Consider the following 20,333-nt stretch of genomic DNA (forward strand, 5'->3'; position numbering starts at 1 on the left):
ATAGTGATCTGTTGGCACGTCTCCTCCCCTCCCTCGTGTCGCCCCGCTCGGGCGACACGAGGGGCGAAACCCTAACCCCGCCGCCTCCCTCCCCTCGTCGCCGCCCGAGGCAGCTGCCGCCGAGCAAGCTTAGCGCGCCGTCGATGAAGGTGGCGGCGGGGCCCTCGCCTCCTCGCCTCGCCCGTGGGGGGCCTCTGTATCTGGGGCGGCAGCCCCGGCTGGTGTGGCGTCGCGGGCTTCGGCATCCGGTGGCGCGGGCGTGAGTCGGCTGTTCTTAGCCGTGTGGACGGCGAGATCCCCGAAGACTGCGGGCCAGCGCGTGGCGGTAGCGTCAGCTCCGACTGCGTCAGACCTAGCCGTCCGCTCTGCCCTTCTTCTCCAGCGAGCTCCTCCCCCCCCCCCAGATCCGACCTGCCTCGTCATGGGGTCCCGGTCTACTTCGGGTGGGAGCGGGTGTCAGGATGCAGGACCGGGGGAAACCCCCAGCCAGCCATGCCAGCGGCGACGCCTGCGGGCGCCGCGCACCTTCCCGAAGGCGTCGTTTAGGTCTTGCCCCCCATCCCCTTCCCCTTTGTCTCCCAGGAGAAATCCTCAATTTTGTTGGGCAGCGGCGACGCCCTTGGCGCCGTAACCTTCTTGAAGGCGCTGTTTTGGGAACAAAGATGGGTTGTGGGCTTCGTTGTGGTGTAGGTGGAGTGTATCGGCGGCGACAGCATGCGTCCAGCAGTGGCGGTGTCTCCCTTGGTGCTGGGTCAAGTTGTTTTGGTGCTCTTCGACGGGCTGCGGTTTATTCCTCCGGTGCCCTTGGATCTTCCAGGACGGGAGGGGATAGGGTTCCCCTCCTACGGTGGCTGCACTACAGGTCGTCGAGCGAGTCGAAGCTCCCAATTTGGTCTTGGCCCTTGCTGTTGCCCAATTGTGCATTCTGACCGCTCGCCCTCTTCCAAGTCAGAACTACGGCATATGGTGTTGCTCTGCTCTAGGTGAGTCGTCATCGGCATGTTGGGAACGCCTGGTTCCGCCCAAGTGGTTTCTTCGAGGCCATCCATCCAGGCTCTAAGCATGTCCATCGCTTAACGGTGTGATGCCTTCGAGCCAGGCGAGGAGGCAGGGGTCTTCTTTGACGATGGATCTGGATGGATGTGTCTTTCTTCAAGCCCAGGTGTTTTGGCAACGGCGTGCCTTGCATCGTCGTCGGTGCACTCTCCTGACCAGGATATCGCTTTGGCCTTGGTTTTCGGCGTGCAAGAGGTTAATGGCATCTCCAAGCTATATGTTCTACGCCAATCTTTCTAACTAGCTTGTTGTATGTGCATTGACCCGGCGCCCTTGTACCTTTGCCGTCTGTCTTCTTTTCTTTAGTTGATGAGTGGTGTAATTTGAAGTTGGAATCCTGGCCGGTTGATGGCTTTGTTAATTTATAAAGTCGGGCTCTGCTTGAGCCTTCGTTCTAAAAAATGTATAAGCAGATGGTAAACATGTGTTTTTTAGGTGAATGGCCCATTATTTCTTTCTTTTTCTTCACTCTTCACTATTTTTCTTGGTTTTCAGTCCTTCTCTTTGGTTATTCTTCACTCTCCATTTAGTTCAGTCACTGTTTTTTGGACTTGACACGCAGAAAATCCCAAAGGAAGTAGCCCCAAACTTGACATCCCGGAGAGCGGGCCACCGACACAAGGGCCGAGCACGGCACTGCAGGCGATGACTGCATCACTTCAAGCAGAGTTTGGAAGGAGTTTCTCCTCAAGACAGATCTCACGACAGAAACTCACGTTCTAGTTACGTTCCACTCTGTTACAAACAAGCGTCGGGTGTCGGTAGTTTTCAATTGTCCTCTAAAGAATGTAGAGTGTTCAATCTAGCTATCTGGTATCGTGGCGCAAACTTGTTTGCTGACTGTTGTGGGCGTGCTACGGGAATCTAATCTTGTGTGTGCGCGATTACGTAGATCAGTTTCTCGTGCCTGGCACCTACCTTCTTTTTTTTCTTCCTTTGTTGCCTGTCTTTATGTGTGTTTTAAGATTATGGAAATGTTAACGCCCACACGTGTGGATGTTGATCATCTCAACCACACACATTCATCATCGTCCAATACTATATGCACGAATTTTGACACAATTTGGCTGATTTTCTGTGTCACGTAGGACAAGGCGTGTGTGTGGTGTGTGACATAGTTCGCCCACACATCTGTTTTACCACACGGAGGGGCCGGTGTGTGGGCGTTTAGCAGTTCATCCACACACCAGTTTTCAGTCACGCACAAGGGCTGGTATGTGGACATTTGCCATCTCGCCCACACGCCCGTCTCCTTTCCCATACGTAATCTGCTAGTTGCCATGTGTTTTTGCAGCGCACATGGCAACTGTCTCTAATGTGCTTTATAAATAGGTGACAACTCTCTTTTTTACCCGAGTTGCCATGTGTTTTTGCAGGGTACACGGCAACTGCCTAGTGTGCACGTAAGATGGCAACTGTCTTTTACCGAGTTGCCATGTGTTTTTGCATGGTACATGGCAACTGCCCCAACGTGCACGTACATGGCAACTGCCCTAACGTGCACGTAAGCAGATGACAACTCTTCCTTTTTACATGGCAACTGCCCTAGCATGCTTGTGAGCACATGGCAACTCTCTCAACTGCCTAGTGTTAGTATGTGGCAACTCCTAAAGTTATGAAATCATGGCAACTACATTAGATCAGACCATACATGGCAACTGCAGTTGTCCGACATGGCAACCGTAGTTCAGCGACATGTCAACTGCAGATAAACGAACATGGACGAGGGTCTGGACCATGGCAACTGCGGGCACGCGGTGGGCGTCACGCGTCGCGTGCGGGACCAGAAGGGTACGAGGCCTGACATACGGGCGTGTGGGCGTTATCAACTTCGCCCACACGCACGCATGTGAGAAGGTTTAGGAGGGGAAAAAAAATGTGTGTGGGCATTAATTGTTTTGCCCACACGTAGGTGTGTGGGCTAGTTGTTGTCCATGCCACACGAAGCGTGTGGCACAACTATCCGATACACGTGTGGCAGTTATCGCAACCCTAAGATTATTATCTCCGATGGTTAAACAACATCATTCGAGACCTGAGGTGCAGGTGTGTTTCCCTGCTGTGCTATTTCCCTCTCGTTCTATTCATTTTAAACAATATCACTTTGGAACATGACAGCGTGCTAATAGCTACTCCCTCCGTTCCGAATTACTTGTCGCAGGTATAAATGTATTTAAATGTATTTTAGTTTTAAATACATCCATTTCTATAACGAGTAATTTAAAACGAAGGGAATAAAACATGACAGCAGTCTCCAATAGACCTATTCATGAATGGCCCAATATTCATTTGCTGTTTGTTCTTTTATTCATTACCATTTGATTTCTTCTAGGGAACTTCACTGCCGTTTGATGGGAGCCATAATATTCATCACAAATAGATGGGATTACCAGGCAAAACCTCGCTAATAAGGCCCATGAACACTTTAGGGCAACTCCAATGGCCGACTCATTTGGTTGGGTTGTGTCCGTTTAAGTCCGCACCATGCAAGCACATATTTTATCTGCTTTTCATATCTGCGTGAATGCATTTTTGCCTCAAATTTGGACTCGATTTGCGTCCATATGTGTGTTCGCTCAGTGTTCGCCTTGGACCTGCACGCCGCCGCCCAACCATCACCTACCGGTCCTATTTTATTTCACGCGTGCGCTTGGGCCCACACATCAGCCACACAAGCCAGTCCATGCTTGTCCTTTTTAATGCCACGCGTGCGGTGGGAGGGGGGCGCCCAGTCCACTTCCTCAACAACCATCTTCCGTCTTCTTCTTCATGCCCCCTTGGTCGACTCCTCGTTGGTGTGCCGCGCAGCTAACTTCAGCATGTCGTCGCGCCATGCTTGAGTCGCCGACATGCCTTCCTCTCTACGTCTTTGTCCACCGCTGCAAGTACTTCTGGGAGCATGGCATGCCGATGTGGTGGCCCGACATGAACCTGATGAACGGGTGGCATCTCAAGCACGACAGGGTTCCGGTGCCGGTCTCAGACGCGTGTGGTTGGCAAAGATCCGCCGCCATCATGCTCAACTCCCGGTTGAGCTCCGCCATGACCCAGCATACACAGTGGACTCACCGAACTGGGACGCGTGGTTCACCTCTAAGCATGACTTGCACCGCCAATTAAGCTTCAAGGGTGCGCCCCGTGCACCGCACGAGCTTGCCGCTCCACCACCACCGTTGGTGGTGTAGGAGGAGGATCGGGCGGTCGAGGATCCCTACATTACGGACCTCGAGGAGGCCAAAAGGAGGGACATTGAGAAGTCCGAGCACGAGGAGCTCGCTAGGTGGCCTGCCTTTCGCAAGTGTTGGCCGAATTGGCGGCTAGAGTGGAGGCGAACGCGCCCTCACTCCTACCAAACCCGCCCGCGTCCGAGCCAGTGGAGGAGTGGTGGGAGCTGGAGCACCAATCTTGCTCGTGGACAAGCACGGTGCCCTGCTCGCCCATGCACGTGGCGTGCACGCCTGTGTGGTTGGGCGTGTCCGAGGAAGAGGTCAAGCGGCACGCGTTGGCTAAGCAGCAAGCGCCGACAACATTCCAGGAGGCCTTTTCGTGGATGCAGGTGCCGGTCTTCTTGGTCCTAACCAAAGAGGATGACGACGACGCCGCATAGTTTTTATTTTTCTAGTTTAAATTAATGTAAGACTTGACTTGCTGGCTGTTTTTTATAATTCGAATTTACGTCCAAATGTACAATGTGTCTGTTCACATTGGCCGCATTTATGAGCCGGCGGACAAATCAGACTCTGAAAAAAAAGAGATAAAATTCGCATTCATTTGGGTCTCTCGTTGGAGTTCCCTTGCAATATACTCCCTCCGTTTCAAATTACTTGCCGCATATATGGATGTATCTAGATGTATTTTAGTTCTAGATACATTCATTTCAGCGAGTAATTTGGAACGAAGGGAGTAGCATCAACCACGCGGAGCCGGTGTTGCACTAGCTGCATGGAAGCCCCCTTGCGGCGCCGTCCCTCCCTTGCGGCGCCGTCCCTCCCCCTTCATCGTCCCATGTCGCGGTCACAACATCGCTCCTCACCTGTCGCAGCAGCCGCGCACCTTTGCCGTAGCCGCCCCACCTCGTCCTCGTGTTCGCTCGTCATCGGTGCGCCTGCCGGTTCGCAACGTCCTCGCTCGTCCGCTTGCAGTGCTGGCCCACAAGGGAGACGCGTGCGAGTGTGGAAGCGACCGCTCGCACGCTGCGATCGGCCAGCCGATCCTAGCCGTTTATTTACCTTCTCTTATTACACTGCTCAGTAGAATAAGAAGAAAAAAAGGTATCATTGCTAAGAAGCGCAGCAGATGACTCGTGACTGTCTGAATCGAGGAGGAGATGTTGGAGGTGAACAGATATGAAATATCGTTAGGACTCCGACAGACCTCCTTCTGCGCCCATTTCATTTCGCCTCTCAAATGTCGATTCGACGGTGGTGCGGAGTTCTGCGAGCAGACATCGTTACGTCACGCCTACGCGTGTACCCCGCTACAAAGGGCCTCGATGGTGAAAGAGTTACAATAAATAAGTGCCAGCATGGAACTTGTCACCAGTCCATTGTCGTCCAGCGGTTAGGATACCTGGCTTTCACCCAGGCGACCCGGGTTCGATTCCCGGCAATGGAAATTCTTTTCCCATTGTAACAATTGTTCCATCGACTGTCCTTTTATTTATTTTTGGTTATTCTCTAGAGCCGCAGTGGTGCCTTTTATTTATTTATTGCAAACAAATAACTTCGTAGCTTTGCACAGCAAGTTGTTCTTCCAAATTTCATCAAGTTACCAACGATCCAAATTTCATCAGAGTTATCAAACGATTCTTTTGTTTCTAATGTGCTTACAGTTAGCACATGACAGCAGTCTCCAAGTACAACTAGCTGATGAATCAGGACTTGGCTTGCTCAATATTCATTCTTCTTTTAAATTCTTATTGACGGGAGCCATAAAACTGATCACAATTCATCGGAATCTCCAGACAAAAACACCTTGCTAGGAAGGCCCGTTAACACTTTACAATGCAGTATCCTCCTTCCAACACCAGCTAAAAACTTCCAATTTCCATCCCAGATGCAAAATACTCGATCAAGCGTGCCACTCAAACTACAGAAGACTAATACAATACAGACTCGCTGTTGGCTAGTAAGTACAGTAGTGATAACCACAATGACAGCTGAGCTGTGTAACGGGCCAAAGGAATGGATGAATAAGGCAAACTGCCACTGTTCATGTGCAAGAAAATATGACGGACATTTAAAAGAAAAATGCCGGACAGGCGACGGGTAGATGACCCTGCAGAGGCTCTTAGACCTAGGACCATATGCAGGCAAAAGCTTTGGAACCGGTGTTTAGTTTGCTGTGATAGTTCGCTGTGCAGAGCGGTTGATTAACCCCATTTGACGATAGCCGAACCCCAGGTGAGTCCAGCTCCGAAGCCAGATGCTGCGATGATGTCGCCCGCCTTCACCTTCCCGCCACGAACAGCCTCGTCCAGTGCTAATGGAATGGATGCCGCACTGGTGTTGCCGTAATTAGCAAGGTTTGAGATGACTTTTTCCGATGGGATAGATAACCGACTGGCAGCAGCATCGATGATCCGCTGGTTAGCCTGCAAAACATCGATGGGGTCAGTTAGATCGATGCTTCAGGTCAAAGAGTTTCATGGTCGATAGGCTAGGATACTCACTTGGTGAAGCAACAGCCAATCTATACTGGAGGCAGGTAGGCCGGCCTCCTCTAGCGCCTTCTCGATGGACTGTGGGACACAACGTACAGCAAAGCGGAAAACCTCCTTTCCGTTCATTTCGATGCAAGAAAAGTTGGTCTTCTTCGGTGGGAAGCCAGGGACACCATTGGTCTTGGATAAGATTGAGTCAGCGTTCGATGATGAACAATGCAGGTGCCTACATAAGTATAATCAGCAAACATAAGAAAGTGACCTACTAGAAATGTAACCTCAACACTTTCTAGAAAGAAGGCATACTTTTGCCCATGGCCATCGCTTTGCACACAAAAACCTAGCAAGCCATCTTCATCAGCATTGCATGACTGCAATATCGAGGATTTAAAATTAGACAAAAGAACTTGCACAAGGATCTTGCAAATTACAATGCCACACTACTACCGAACACCTCATACCTGTACTACAACAAATTGCAGTGTCTTACCCAATAGACTGTACAGAAAGACTACAGCCAACTGAACCATGGAAAGCAGACCAACATTTCAGCAAAAAAGAACAGATACCTGGACCAAAACAGCACCAGCAGCATCGCCAAAGAGGATGCATGTACCTCTATCTGTCCAATCCACATATTGCGAAAGAGCATCTGCCCCAACTACAAGGACATTTTGAATACCTCCACCTACAATAGTGGCAGATAATAAATTATTAATCCACCAAGGCGCTCAATAGCAACCCATTGTGAATATTTAACAAGGGAATTACCTTTGATAAAACGAGTAGCTGTAATTAAACCAACAATGAACCCACTACAGGCAGCAGTGATATCAAAGCCAAATGCATTTGTGCACCCCACCTCCGCCAGCACCTGTTTTCATTTTATCTTGATGTTATTTATGCAAAAATAGGCATATAAAATGCATAAAGCACTAGAGCAGAGTGGCACCGATGATTAGAACAACTAATTTACTGATAGTACAAAACATTAACAGTACTACTAAACAGGGAAAAAATTGAATGAAAATACTAAAATGGAAAGACCATTACGTAGTTCATATTATTTGATGACTACGTTATTATCAAATATAGGCTGCTCCACAAAGTATGCCAGTGAAACATTTTTAGTTTTGACTATCAAATATAGATATGTAATAACTTCGAAGTACCAATATAATCATCACGAATGAAACATACTATCATCATCTATATTCATTGTCATGCATTACAACATACTTCCATAGAAATCACTTTTCTCTGTTCTAAATACATCTCATTCTAGCTTCTGGATTTTTGTTCCGAAATACATGCCAATTTACAAGTTTGAGGCAACTACTGCGGTACTGCCATTGTTTGCTTCACATATCCCTAACATTCATTAATATACTAGATTAACACATAACATCCAACATTCATAATGAGCTAATTATGGAGGCAAATGTAATGTGTCAGTATACATGCCTTAGTTGGAGTGCCCTAAATTACAGTCATTCAGGAACAGAGGGAGTATTGTTCAAAGACTGAAAACAGTACTTTGGAGACTACCAGTACTGAAGTGAAAAAAATTACTGACAGAAAGTATTATAATTTAAAAAGAAACTCCTCAGATAAATTAACAATAAGATAGTACCATTTCTACCCCAACTTATGATATACAGTAAAAGAAAAAGGGAAATATTCTCAAGCATGAGATGACTTGCATTAAAAGCAGGAATATGCAGTCGCTCAGACATATCATTGTTTTAAATAACATAAGTAGTTTCCATATAAGTATGACAACTACTGTATTCTTGAGAAAAGACAGGGATGGCAACTACTAGAATGATTTAATAGATGTGCATAAGCAATACCCGACCAGCACCGCCAAAGAGATCGTCTGGAGTAGATGTGCAAAAGAGAACAAGGTCAACATCTTCAGGTCTTACTTGGGCCATCTCAAGTGCCCTTTGTGCTGCCTTTACTGAAAGCCCTCCCAGTGTTTCGCCTCCTAACACATTTGAAAAGAACAAATTACTCCTGAAACATAAACAAATGAAATATGTCTCCAAAACGGAATTGTTGCGACTCCTAAGCTTTCTTCCACAAAATCTGATACTCTGTTACCTGCCTACTTACACACAGTGGGGCCAACTCCCAACGATGTTATTGAAACGTCTTATAATTAGATATGTACATTGACTTAAAAAACATGTGAAAAGTGCTGCGTTTATTATATACTTATAAGCCAGCCAGAAATTTGGTAAGATACCAAGACATAAATTTATCAGCATTTATATTTACTCTTCTAAATTCATTTATTTATTATATTTACAATAGCTCGTGCCCACGTCACATGGTGTTGCTAGTCCTTAACCATGTATGCAGAAGGGTGCTTTGCGACAAATGCTCATTTACAATCATTAATTGAATCGATGTGCGTTCACTAAACTACTTCAACCACCAACAACGACGTGACACACATATCATCCACAAGTTGTCACCTAGCTAAGAGAAAGAAAACAAATACTACTCAGAAGTAACCAGTATACATCATGCCAGAGGGGCCACAATTGGCCTGAATCAGGCTAGCTTACTGAACTAGGAGGGAAAGAAGTGTAATAGAAAATACCTGAAAGAACCCGCCTGTTCCGAATCCCGGTCCGCGCCGCGATCCATTCATCGGACGTTTCAACAAATTTTGAAAGGTCGTCATTTGAAATACAAAGTGATGGAGTGGCCGATCCGCTTCCGATGAGCTTTGAGCCCATGCCAACCACCCTGCAATTTCTCATGGCCGTTAAGAAATGTTCTACCACGGTAAATCCTAAATCATGTTAACAATAATTGAGATGAGTGAGCCCAGCAACACAGTTGGATCAAGACACAAGCAACAGCATTGTGGCACTGCCTACTGCACAGTGAGCTACAAAAATAGCACCATCTGCCGCAGCATTTATGAGCAAGCTGGGCAGATCCCCATCCATGGTCATGGATTGGAGACCACGAGTATTGCTGGGGTATAGCGAGCTACCATCTGCACGACGCTATGCATGAGGGCGACCTATTCTGGTGACACGAAGTAAGACTAGTGAGAACAAGCATCGTGGCACCATCGCTATAGTACCAAAGAGCAGAAGCTTCTGAACGGTGATGAGCATCCGATCTGGCTACATAGAACTGCTTCGTTTCCATCTTAAAACTCCCGTATAAACCCGTAGCGGTACCGAAAGGAAGGCCCCAGAATAACCAAATTCTGCAGCGCGAGCCAACGCAGGCTAATAAATGCGAAAGTGGCGCAGATAAGGGTGGTAGTTGAACCTCCTACGGAAAGCCACTCACCGACTAACCAAATCACATAAACGAGCACCTGACTGAAACCAAAACCAGAGCCAATTCATGGACAGATCAAGTGGAAATCACGCCATCCTCGCAAAATTAGCTCGGAATCAGACAATGACTCAATGAGGGCAGGGGACGGAGATCCTTGGTAAAGGAACAGCGCAAGCATCACGGCACTGGCGCGAGGAGGGACTAAACCCGTGTTAACAGAGATTGGAGAAGCAGAGCACGAGAAGTCACTGAGTGATTCACATCTCGGCGCGTCGACATTGCAGGTAGTGAGGCGCGTGGCGTTACCTGGGGAGGCGGGGCCTGGGCGCGGCCGGGGCGACGACGCTGTCGTCGACGGCGGAGGCGCAGCACCGCAGCTGCGCCGCCACGGAGGCCGTGAGCGGAGGGGATCGGAGGAAGCCGGGGCGGTGCCCTCCGCGCGCGCGCGTGCAGGGGAGGGCGGCCGCGGCCCGCGGCGGCGCGATGCCGGAGGCGGCGACCATGGCCGGAGATCTCGCTGCGGCGGCGGCCCCGCGGAGGGAGAGCAGCAGTGAGGAGTGAATCACTGGAGGAGCGCAGGAGGAGCACAGGTGGGCGGCGGGTGCGAGGGGGAGCGTGGCCGGGGGAGTGGATATAGGGGCGGCGGCGGTGGGAACGGTGGGCGGTGGTGATGGTTGCGAGGTGGGTGGGGGCCGCGGCGCAGGTGGGGAGGGGAGGGGAGGGGGAGGGGGAGGGGGAAGGAGCTTCGAAAGCTCCGCCCGGAGGCGAGGGAGGCCTTTTTTATGGCGAGGGCGATGCGGCCCGTGCGTGGGTGACTGACCCCGACTGACTGACACCCCCGATGCCTATGCGGACTGGATGTGGCTGGCTCGCTGGCCTCGGGGCAGGGAGGGTTGGGTGTCCCCTGGTTGGGGTGGACCGGTGGAGCACCCCACGCCGTTTTCCCCTAGTTCTCGACGGAAACCGGCCTACCACATCGTCGGGGATACCATCCAGCGGAAAGGGAAAGCGGTCTGCGGTCGACACGATGCGGCGCGTACGCTCATTTTGGGCGCGTGCGCGTCAGAGTACCGTGTGGTCGTATCCAAGGACTCCCGCCGTGGTACCGTGCAGCGCAGCGCCACGTAGCGGTCGGTCGCGGATGTCCTTGCCCTTGCCTTGCCTTGGCTTGTCACGCGGCCTCTCGTCAGGTCTCGGTCGTGATCGTGCGTACAGTACCACCTTTGGCGCCGGGCCAGCAGCAACTGTAGCGTTAACGCCTCCCTCCCTCACCCTCGGTCGCATCGCTGGTCGCCGGTTAACCACAGGGCCTGTTTTTGCTCGCCAAGACCACATCCACATGGACTGTTGATTCCTAGTACCGGTCATCAACGAACCACCAAACCGCTTTCACTACAAACTTCGACATGTCGTGTTTTTTTCCTTTGCAAAGGCTCTATCCTCACATCCTTTTCCTACACTAGAACTCCGGTACGTCACGTATATTGGAGTTTCAATTGCACCGCACAACCTGGTAGGAACAAAATACGGGCAATATCTTGTTTTCGGGTGATTTCTCTTTTTTCAGTTAATATGTAGTGATTAATATGGTGTGGGTGGCCTCATCCATGAGGCCACGTGGCGTATTTGGAGGTGTTGTTGCGAGCTTGTTGTGTGGATTGATCACACTGACACGATGTTGGTTCCACGAGAATATAAGACACGGCTGGGTACAATTAAATCACTGTAGATGTGAATCACAGCCACCTAGATCATTGGTATCAATATTAATCAACGGCTGATATCACGTCTCAAGCCTAGGATTCAAAATTTCGAAATTGGTGCACTATATAGTAGTATATATATTTTGTCAAACTTTGAACCATTTCACTTCACACAAACTTTATCCGCCTTGTTGTCAAGCACAATTTTCAAGCATAGAGAGGGTAGGAGTATAGGTTAAGAAGGCTAGTTCCACTTGTTGGTCCGCATAGTCAATGTAGTATATGGCATGTCACATATGAGTTGCACGCGTATGTAAGCATGTTGGTTGCTTCTTGAGTCAAGACAGTGCATGAAATGTTTGACTCCCTCTGAGGACAATTATCTCGTAAACGGAAATAAATGTATTAATTCGGAACCACAAATGAGAGTCGTACCATTTGATATCGTCCTATTTGGAAATATTGTATCCACACTAGAAGGTTATACACCAACTTGAGGGGCGTGGGAGAACTATGGAGGTGGGAGAGTTGTGAGATTCTCAATTATTCGGTAAAGGGAAGTAAACTCTTAATAATTTAGAACCATAAATGAGCATTGCACCGTTCAAACTAGAAAGGTTATACACCAACGCGGGGTAAGAGTTGTGGAGGTAGAAAAGCTACTATGAGATTGTCAATTATCTGGTAAAAAAATGCCTTAATCCAGACTAGAATAAAAGCTACTAGGAGCTAAAATATTGTTGTCCTCGTTTTTGGGAATATTGTATCCAAACTAGAAAGTTATACACCAACGCTGGGTGAGAATTATGGAGGTAGAAGAGCTATGAGGTTCTATATCGATATGTGAGATCTTGTGTTGGTTGTCATGGTAGCTCTTTGAAATCATTTATATATGGAGATAAAAGAGTTTGCAATTCAAAGATGAAGTTTCTTACTTCTATGTCAACCCAATGTGGCAATAGTATCGTGCCCTGCCTAACCAAATAAATCTCGCTGTCACATATGTACGATGAGAAAACCTAACTTCGTCGTCTCAAGGAGATGACATGAATCTATGAGGGATCCTCGCCTAATCCTCTCAACAGATGAACTTGAGGAGAATCGAAAACTTGAAGACTGACTCGAAGAAACGGTGACATTCATCTTAGTGCCACCCCTGCGAGGACTACAACCCTAAACTATCTACTAGCCGAAGCTGAGACACCGAGATTCTCCCCCCACCACCAACCGGCGAAGCGACAGGCAGATAGGATGCGAATATACAGGCTCGCTGATGGAGATGAAGGAGAGGAAGATTTTGCCCTAGTCGCCTGGCGAGAGAGGAAACAAAGGCAATGGAACGGTTTAACTCTCTTCCCCTAAACAAATGCAAGACTATTTTTCTTGAGGGAACAAATGCAAGACTAGTTTAGTTTGATTTTAGCCAATTTTTTCTTAAATTTTAGCCAAATCCTTTTTCTCAACGTATTTGTCTCGACGAATCTGAAGATTTTACACCATGAGACTAGTCACAATGGGAGTAACTTAACTAGTAACATCACACATTTTAATATAAGATTGCTTATATGGCAGCTAATTAATGAGGAAAGAGGGGTTTGTGGTAACTTAGCTAGTTACTGTAACATCACACATTTAAAGGCATAATGAGTCTATATCCTAATAAATGAACTCTTTCATGATACCATTCATATATTACTACCCACTATGAAGGTAGTAATATAGACTAGTAACATCGGCAAGTTACTACCCTATGTTACTCCCCACTTTGAGCAGTCTGAGCCCTTTTGCTGACCCCCCGGTAATCTTCGTGGGGCTGACTGATCGGACGCCCAGGAATCGTTGACCCTCCACGTGTCCTCCATCCGACCATCAGTCCCCTCCCACCCAATCCCCAAATCCACACACCCTTTCCCTTCCCACGCATCCAAACCCCAAACCCCCACCCGCACCGGCGTTCGCCGGAGAACCTCCCCGCCGGCCGCCGCCATGCCGCCGCCTCTCCAGGCCCACCGCATGCTCCTCTCCCACCGCCGCACATCCCCTATCCCCCGCCGCCGCTTCACCGCGGTCTCTTCCCTCTCCTCCGCCCCCGCCAAGACCCTGGCCCCGGGCCCGCCCGCCTCCTCCATCCTCTCCATCCGCGAGTCGCTCCTGTCCGGCGAGAGGACCGCCGCCGACATCACCTCCGAGTACCTCTCCCGCCTCCGCCGCACCGAGCCGAGCCTGCGCAGCTTCATCCACGTGGCCGACGCCGCCGCCGAGCGGGAGGCCGAGGAGCTCGACCGGAGGATTTCCTCCGGCGGGCGGGATGCGGCGGGGCCGCTCGCCGGGGTGCTCGTGGGCGTCAAGGACAACCTCTGCACCGCCAGCATGCCCTCCACTGGCGGGTCGCGGATACTGGACGGGTTCCAGCCCGCGTACGACGCCACGGCCGTGCGGCGGCTGCGCGAGGCGGGCGCCATTGTGGTGGGGAAGACTAACCTCGACGAGTTCGGCATGGGGAGCACCACCGAGGGCTCTGGGTTTCAGGTACGGAGGCTCACTGATCAGATCCTGTACACTGTTTTGTCCAAGTTCGTTTAAGTTTGCATCATCAGAAAAAAGTGCTAAGAATGGTAGTAGATGCGTATTTATGCTGGTCCGTAGAGGTCGATAAAATCAAATTTGGTTAGTTTGTATATTGAATTGCGAATACATGTTGCAAGTGTTTAGTTCGTTGAGGTCAATCAAATCAAACTTGGGACTCGGCGACTCAGTTCATCTGTTGAATAGCAAATACATGTTGCAAGTGTTTATTGATGTGAATGGAACTTCTTGCTGCTTCCGACTTTCTTAAACATAACCTCGAGTTTCCTCTGTTGCATAATAATGCGGCCCTATCGGATGACATAAAATTAACGGATAACACTGATGGTATGCAGGTGACAACAAACCCTTGGGATGATTCGCGCGTGCCTGGCGGATCCTCAGGTGGTTCTGCTTCTGCGGTTTCTGCTAGACAGTGTGTGGTGTCCTTAGGGAGTGATACAGGTGGAAGTGTGAGGCAACCGGCATCGTTTTGTGGCGTGGTAGGGTTAAAGCCAACTTATGGCCGGGTATCTCGTTTCGGCCTCATGGCTTATGCTTCATCACTGGATGTTGTGGGATGCTTTGGATCATCAGTTTTTGACACTGCAACCATATTGTCCGTCATTGCTGGCCATGACAAAATGGATTCAACCAGTAGCTCTCATGTAAGGAAACTGAAACTTAACCTTAATGTACATCTTACATTTTTTGTTTGTTTCAATCTAGATATGTTTTCATCTGATTTAGCTGGCAATCGCTTATACTTTCCTTAGGTTCATCGAGTTCAATAACTATGACTAAGAAACAGCCTTTTAGCATGCAAGCATGTAGTACGAAACATGAAAGGAAGTCATATGGCTATTAACTTGCCTGAGCGACCTTATCTTGTGTTGACAACTGTCATTCTTAATGAGGAGGATTCTCTCGTTGTACGTTTCCTTCTCATGAATCATGATTTTTGTGTGTCACTTGTTTGATGCACTTATGGTGTTGAACTGTTGCCGACCACTGTGAAATGCTATTGCCCATTTACTTTGTGAGGGCAGAAGGACTACATACTGCTGCGCATCTCAACCATATAAAATGCTAATGCAATTCACTATGTGTAAGAAAACGTGCAATGCACGCTCGTGGTGTTTCTTTGCAAGGCGTTAAAATTCAACATTTATTTTTTGCTGGATCCACATCTATGCAAGCGGATCTGGAGCTAGTAGATCTCGAAGCAAGACGGCAATAAGCTTGGTTCATCACTGCTCAATCTGATCTCTTGTATCACTTTCTCAGGATGTTCCAGACTATAGATCAGACTTGGCATCTCTAAGTTTACTAGAATCAAAACCATTAAATAGTGTGAGAATTGGGATTATCCAAGAAACTCTTGGAGAGGGTGTGGATGCTGGAGTCATATCATCAATCAGGGCTGCTGCTTCACATCTGGAACAGCTGGGATCAGTAGTGGAAGAGGTTTGTTGCTTCCCTTTTGCTGGAAAAAGAATAAAATAAATAAATATGGATATTTTTTGTTGTCCTACGAGGGATTTCTGAAAGATAATAATCACCGAACTATTCTTTTCAATACTTTTCAGGTTTCTATGCCTTCATTTTCTCTTGGCTTACCAGCATATTACATACTGGCCTCTTCTGAAGCTTCATCTAATTTGTCACGCTATGATGGCATCAGGTGGTACCTGAACCTTTCCTTTTCCAATAATTTTTTCCATTCTATAAATATTTATCTTCTTGGAAAGTCATTTTCAGGTATGGGCGGCAGGTTTCAGCTGACGACTTGAATGAGCTGTATGGAAATTCCCGGGCTAATGGTCTCGGTCATGAGGTACAGTGCCTCCACCGGCCTAACCAAGATCCTCCTCCCCACTTCTCAGTATCTGTCCTTATTGTGAATAAATGAACATTAGTACTACAGAAATGGAAGCATAGAAAGCTATCACACCTGTTTGTTGTGTATGAGTTTAGAAAGCTGATTTAATATGCATAAATAAACTTCTGTTCTGTAACCCAACCAACTCTGCACATGTCAATCTCATTGTAGGTGGCACCATGCTAGTTGGAATGCTAATTGTATTGATATTATGTGTAACACGCCAGCGGAATCTATAATCCCTAAGCAAGGAAAAAGGATAATAGTTCTGTATACAACGTTGGGTATTACTTATATATTTTGTGTTTTAAGTGGACTACAGTAATGGTTTGCGGTAAATCACATGAAGTATAATTTTGACTGCTCTTTTCAGGTCAAAATGAGAATTTTGATGGGAACTTATGCATTATCTGCTGGATACTATGATGCATACTACAAGCGAGCGCAACAGGTAACCATAGGAAGGGAGCACCCAGTGCGAATTTGCACTTTGATTATTTTTACCTCTTAACTGACAAAATTTACACTGTAGTAGGTGAGGACGCTGGTTAAGAAAAGCTTCGAAGAAGCTTTGGGAAAATACGACATTCTTATTTCACCTGCTGCTCCATCAGCAGCCTACAAGATAGGTATGGTATTATCTGCTCACCTGTAATCCTGTCCTCCCTAAAAGAAGTATGGTCCCTTCCCTGCTTTCCTTTCACATTGAAAACGTGAGCCCTTTTGGCAGGCGAAAAGACAAATGATCCATTAGCTATGTACGCCGGAGACATCATGACGGTAATAAACTCTTGAATGCACTTTTTTTTTTTACATATAACCGCAGAATTATCTCTGTTTGCTCCAAAGTAATAGTAACGTTGCCTGCTGCATCGTGCGCCTTTTAGTTATTGCAAATATAGTTTAACATATTGGTAAAACTGCCAGCTGAAATTGAATTCTTTCCACCGTTATTTTGCGTGTTAAAAGTTACCATGGTAATGAGATCTTAAAGAGCGCAGTGCAAATCTGGTATGGCTGATGCAGGTGAATGTTAACATGGCCGGGCTTCCTGCATTGGTTGTGCCTTGTGGATTCGTCGAAGGTGGATCTGCTGGTCTCCCAGTCGGACTTCAGATGATTGGATCTCCCTTAAGTGAGGTAAAATATATTTGCTATTGCCTCTGTGAACGGCATATCATCATTCCAGGACCAGTGTAGTGCCCCTTTCAGTTGTTTCTACCTATTTTCTTAAATCAAGTGATTCAATTGATGACCAACGTTTTCATAATTTACAGGGGAAATTGCTGGAAGTAGGCCACATCTTCGAGCAAACGCTGCAGGATCTCAGCTTTGTCCCACCACTGGTGGCAGAACACTAGCGCCCTTCTCCTGTCTCGTTCAAGTGGTTCCTAGGGCTGCACGGGTCTTAGAGGGTCCCTCTTTTCATTCGTTCCTGAAGTTTTGAGCTATATTTCATTGTTGTATGCCGAGGAAACCGGTTCTGCGCAATGGGGGTGGTCGGTGGAGATCTCTCCCTCGTGGGAGAGTTGTTGGGAAACAAAATGAGACAGGTACATGTGCTGTTTCTGCAAGCCAACTGCTGGATGCAGTGCTCGCATTCAGTGTCTGCCCACATAGTAGATGATATTTTTTTGTAACCCTGGTTCACATCAGTGATATTTTGCAAATCCTTTTGATTGATTGACTGATAATAGTGCAAGCTGTTCATGGCTTCATGCCCACCGCGTTTTCGTGATAATCGGTGATCTGTCTGCTCCTCTTTGAGAAAACAGTTAACTCTGGCAATCTGTGCTTTCAACAGTCTTCTGATCAGTATGCGGTTGCTGAGCTGTGCTATGATTCGCTGTTGAAAATGATCATCAAATGATATTTTTGAGGTTTCAAAAAAATCTGAAAAAGGTATACACACAATACATATGATTTGTTTTTGTATTTACATATTTCTTTGTTTTTTTGTGCATCTCACGCCAAAACGTATCTCTTAATGAATTTTTACAAGAATGTACCCCCTCTTGTTTGTTTATTTTTACTCCGCATACAAGTGTTGTTTGAAGTCAAACTACAAAAAAAGTAATCATATGTATATGGAAAAAATATCAACATCTACAATAGTAAAGTTATATAGGATGAAAATTAATTTCATAATGCATCTAATGATATTGATTTCATATTGCGAAAGTTGATATTTTTTCCTATAATAGGTCAAACTATACAAAGTGTGACTGCTAACAAACTTTTTTTTGAAATAAAACATCCTCTTTATTTATTAGTAATAATGGTTACATCATCTATAAAAAAATTTACAATATCGTTCATAGGTTCCTCAAACCAATCCCTTGTTTCAGAAAATTTAGCTACTCTAGCAATTTCATGAGCTACTTTATTTGCCTTCCTATTACAATGTTCAAATCTAACTAACGGAAAATCACAAGCCATAAAATAACAATCATCAAACACAGCCGCCGCCGCTCCCGCTGTATGTCCTCCATTCTTCATCGTGTCAATTACTTCCATATTGTCGGAGTTAACAACAAGTCGGTTGCCTTCCGCCTTTTGTGCAAGTAATAACCCAAAACGTAGTGCCATGGCTTCTGCTGTTAAAACATCTGCACACCAATCCATCTTCTAATTCCCTCCAACAATAAATCTTCCTTTATCATCTCTAAGTACAGCTCCGGCTGTGCCTCTAAGCATGTCTTGATCGAAAGAAGCATCGACATTTAATTTCACAAAACCTAGAGGGGGTCTCGTCCATCCCTCTATTTTATTTGTTGCCTTGGAGGATTGGGCAATAACATAGTTCGTCGTTATAGCACGGGCTCCCATCAAAATTTGGTATGTATCTTGGGTCTTTCCCTGATGGACTAGCGAACGTCTTTCCCACCATAAATACCAGGCTGTTACAGCGATCAGTTTGCGAATATTCTGTATGCCCACTGTAGATAGCTCATGTTCTGGCATAAAAAGTAGAAATTCAAGTACTGCCTCTCCCGCACGATTGACCGCACATGCTTTTTAATGGCTTCGTGCAGTCCCAGTTTCTCCCACACCTCTTTTGCCTTTTGACATAAAAATAATAAGTGTTTAGTATCTTCATGCCCGTTCGAACATGATGGGCAGGTGGGCGAAACTTTCATATGTCTATTAGCAAGTGTAACACGACACGGGAGGGTACCATGTAAGGTACGCCAAATAAAAATCTTCACTTTTGCTGGACAAGATAATTTCCAAATCTTGCTCCAAATAGTATTGACATTTATTCCTCCCATGCCATCTGAGTGTTGCAATTTCCTCCCATGTTGCGTTTTCCATTCCTCCAGATAAGCAGAACGAACCGTGAATAGTCCATTCTTTGTAAAACTCCAAGCTATGAAATCCGACATGTCATACGTGGGGAGGGGGATCATAAGCACCCTCTGGACATCAATTGGTCATAATGTTTGTCTTACCAAATCTTCATCCCAGCAATCGTTGATTGGATCTATAAGATCAGCAACTTTTGTTAGAATCTGCCCTCTTCTAGGAGTGATAATTTTCCTATTTGCCCCATTCGGGATCCATGCATCTCTCCAGATATCAATATTCTGTCCATTACCAACTCTTCAAATATAACCTTTTTTGAGAGAATCCATTCCGGCCATAATGCTTTGCCAAGTGAAAGAGGATCCTTTTTTCAGACCCGTATTCATTAAATCTCCATCTGGAAAATATTTAGCTCTCAAAATGGTGGCACATAGGGAATCAGGGTTATCAAGCAGGCGCCACGCTTGTTTGGCTAACAAGGCCAGATTGAAACAATGTATGTCTCGAAAACCCATTCCTCCTTGGTCTTTAGGTACACACATCTTCCACCATGCCATCCAATGCATTCTTTTCTGATTGTCTTCGTCACCCCATCAAAAATGCGACATCGCGTCAATGATTCTTTTACAAATCTTTTTAGAAATTTAAAGACGGACATTGCATAAGTTGGGATAGTTTGTACAACCGATTTGAGAAGGATTTCTTTTCCTCCTGCTGATAGCAACTTTTCCTTCCAACCACTGATTTTCATAACAATTCGATCTATTAAGAATTGGAAACAATCACTTCTGTCCATACCCACATTAGAAGGCAGACACAAATATTTGTCATTGAGAGCTTCAGTCAT

The 20,333-nt window shown here is 46.8% G+C and overlaps 2 protein-coding genes and 1 non-coding gene across 3 annotated transcripts; 2 read left to right on the plus strand and 1 right to left on the minus strand.

Annotated features, from left to right (window-relative positions):
- Positions 1 to 5,598: 5,598 nt before the first annotated feature.
- TRNAE-UUC (transfer RNA glutamic acid (anticodon UUC)) lies at positions 5,599 to 5,670 on the plus strand. Its single transcript has one exon. It is a non-coding gene; the product is annotated as a tRNA-Glu (tRNA).
- Positions 5,671 to 6,086: 416 nt separating this feature from the next.
- LOC125540187 (3-ketoacyl-acyl carrier protein synthase III) lies at positions 6,087 to 10,749 on the minus strand. Its single transcript, XM_048703770.2, has 8 exons — positions 10,337 to 10,749; positions 9,330 to 9,478; positions 8,572 to 8,708; positions 7,490 to 7,592; positions 7,288 to 7,406; positions 7,025 to 7,089; positions 6,728 to 6,944; positions 6,087 to 6,649 (listed from the first exon to the last, which is right to left on the minus strand). Exons 1-8 carry the CDS (start codon positions 10,531 to 10,533, stop codon positions 6,428 to 6,430), a joined length of 1,209 nt encoding a protein of 402 aa, XP_048559727.1. The 5' UTR covers positions 10,534 to 10,749; the 3' UTR covers positions 6,087 to 6,427.
- Positions 10,750 to 13,638: 2,889 nt separating this feature from the next.
- On the plus strand, positions 13,639 to 17,898 carry LOC125540188 (Amidase family protein). The gene is made up of 10 exons (XM_048703772.2): positions 13,639 to 14,262; positions 14,655 to 14,966; positions 15,586 to 15,765; positions 15,888 to 15,982; positions 16,060 to 16,135; positions 16,554 to 16,631; positions 16,716 to 16,809; positions 16,911 to 16,960; positions 17,207 to 17,320; positions 17,458 to 17,898. Exons 1-10 carry the CDS (start codon positions 13,720 to 13,722, stop codon positions 17,539 to 17,541), a joined length of 1,626 nt encoding a protein of 541 aa, XP_048559729.2. The 5' UTR covers positions 13,639 to 13,719; the 3' UTR covers positions 17,542 to 17,898.
- Positions 17,899 to 20,333: the final 2,435 nt, after the last annotated feature.

The sequence above is a fragment of the Triticum urartu genome, chromosome 2A (assembly GCF_056163025.1).
Source record: "Triticum urartu cultivar PI428250 chromosome 2A, HENAU_Tu73, whole genome shotgun sequence".
Taxonomy (NCBI): domain Eukaryota; kingdom Viridiplantae; phylum Streptophyta; class Magnoliopsida; order Poales; family Poaceae; genus Triticum; species Triticum urartu.

Bases quoted from the DNA above. Each gene is read 5' to 3' on its own strand.
- LOC125540188 (XM_048703772.2), top strand. From the start codon at position 13,720: ATGCCGCCGCCTCTCCAGGCCCACCGCATGCTCCTCTCCCACCGCCGC. The intron at 16,136-16,553 runs GTACAGTGCCTC...TGCTCTTTTCAG, and splicing joins CTAATGGTCTCGGTCATGAG to GTCAAAATGAGAATTTTGAT. The intron at 16,961-17,206 runs GTAATAAACTCT...TGGCTGATGCAG, and splicing joins ACGCCGGAGACATCATGACG to GTGAATGTTAACATGGCCGG.
- LOC125540187 (XM_048703770.2), bottom strand. From the start codon at position 10,533: ATGGTCGCCGCCTCCGGCATCGCGCCGCCGCGGGCCGCGGCCGCCCTC. The intron at 7,593-8,571 runs GTATTGCTTATG...AAATGAAAACAG, and splicing joins TCTTTGGCGGTGCTGGTCGG to GTGCTGGCGGAGGTGGGGTG. The intron at 7,090-7,287 runs GTATCTGTTCTT...TCGATATTGCAG, and splicing joins CTGGTGCTGTTTTGGTCCAG to TCATGCAATGCTGATGAAGA.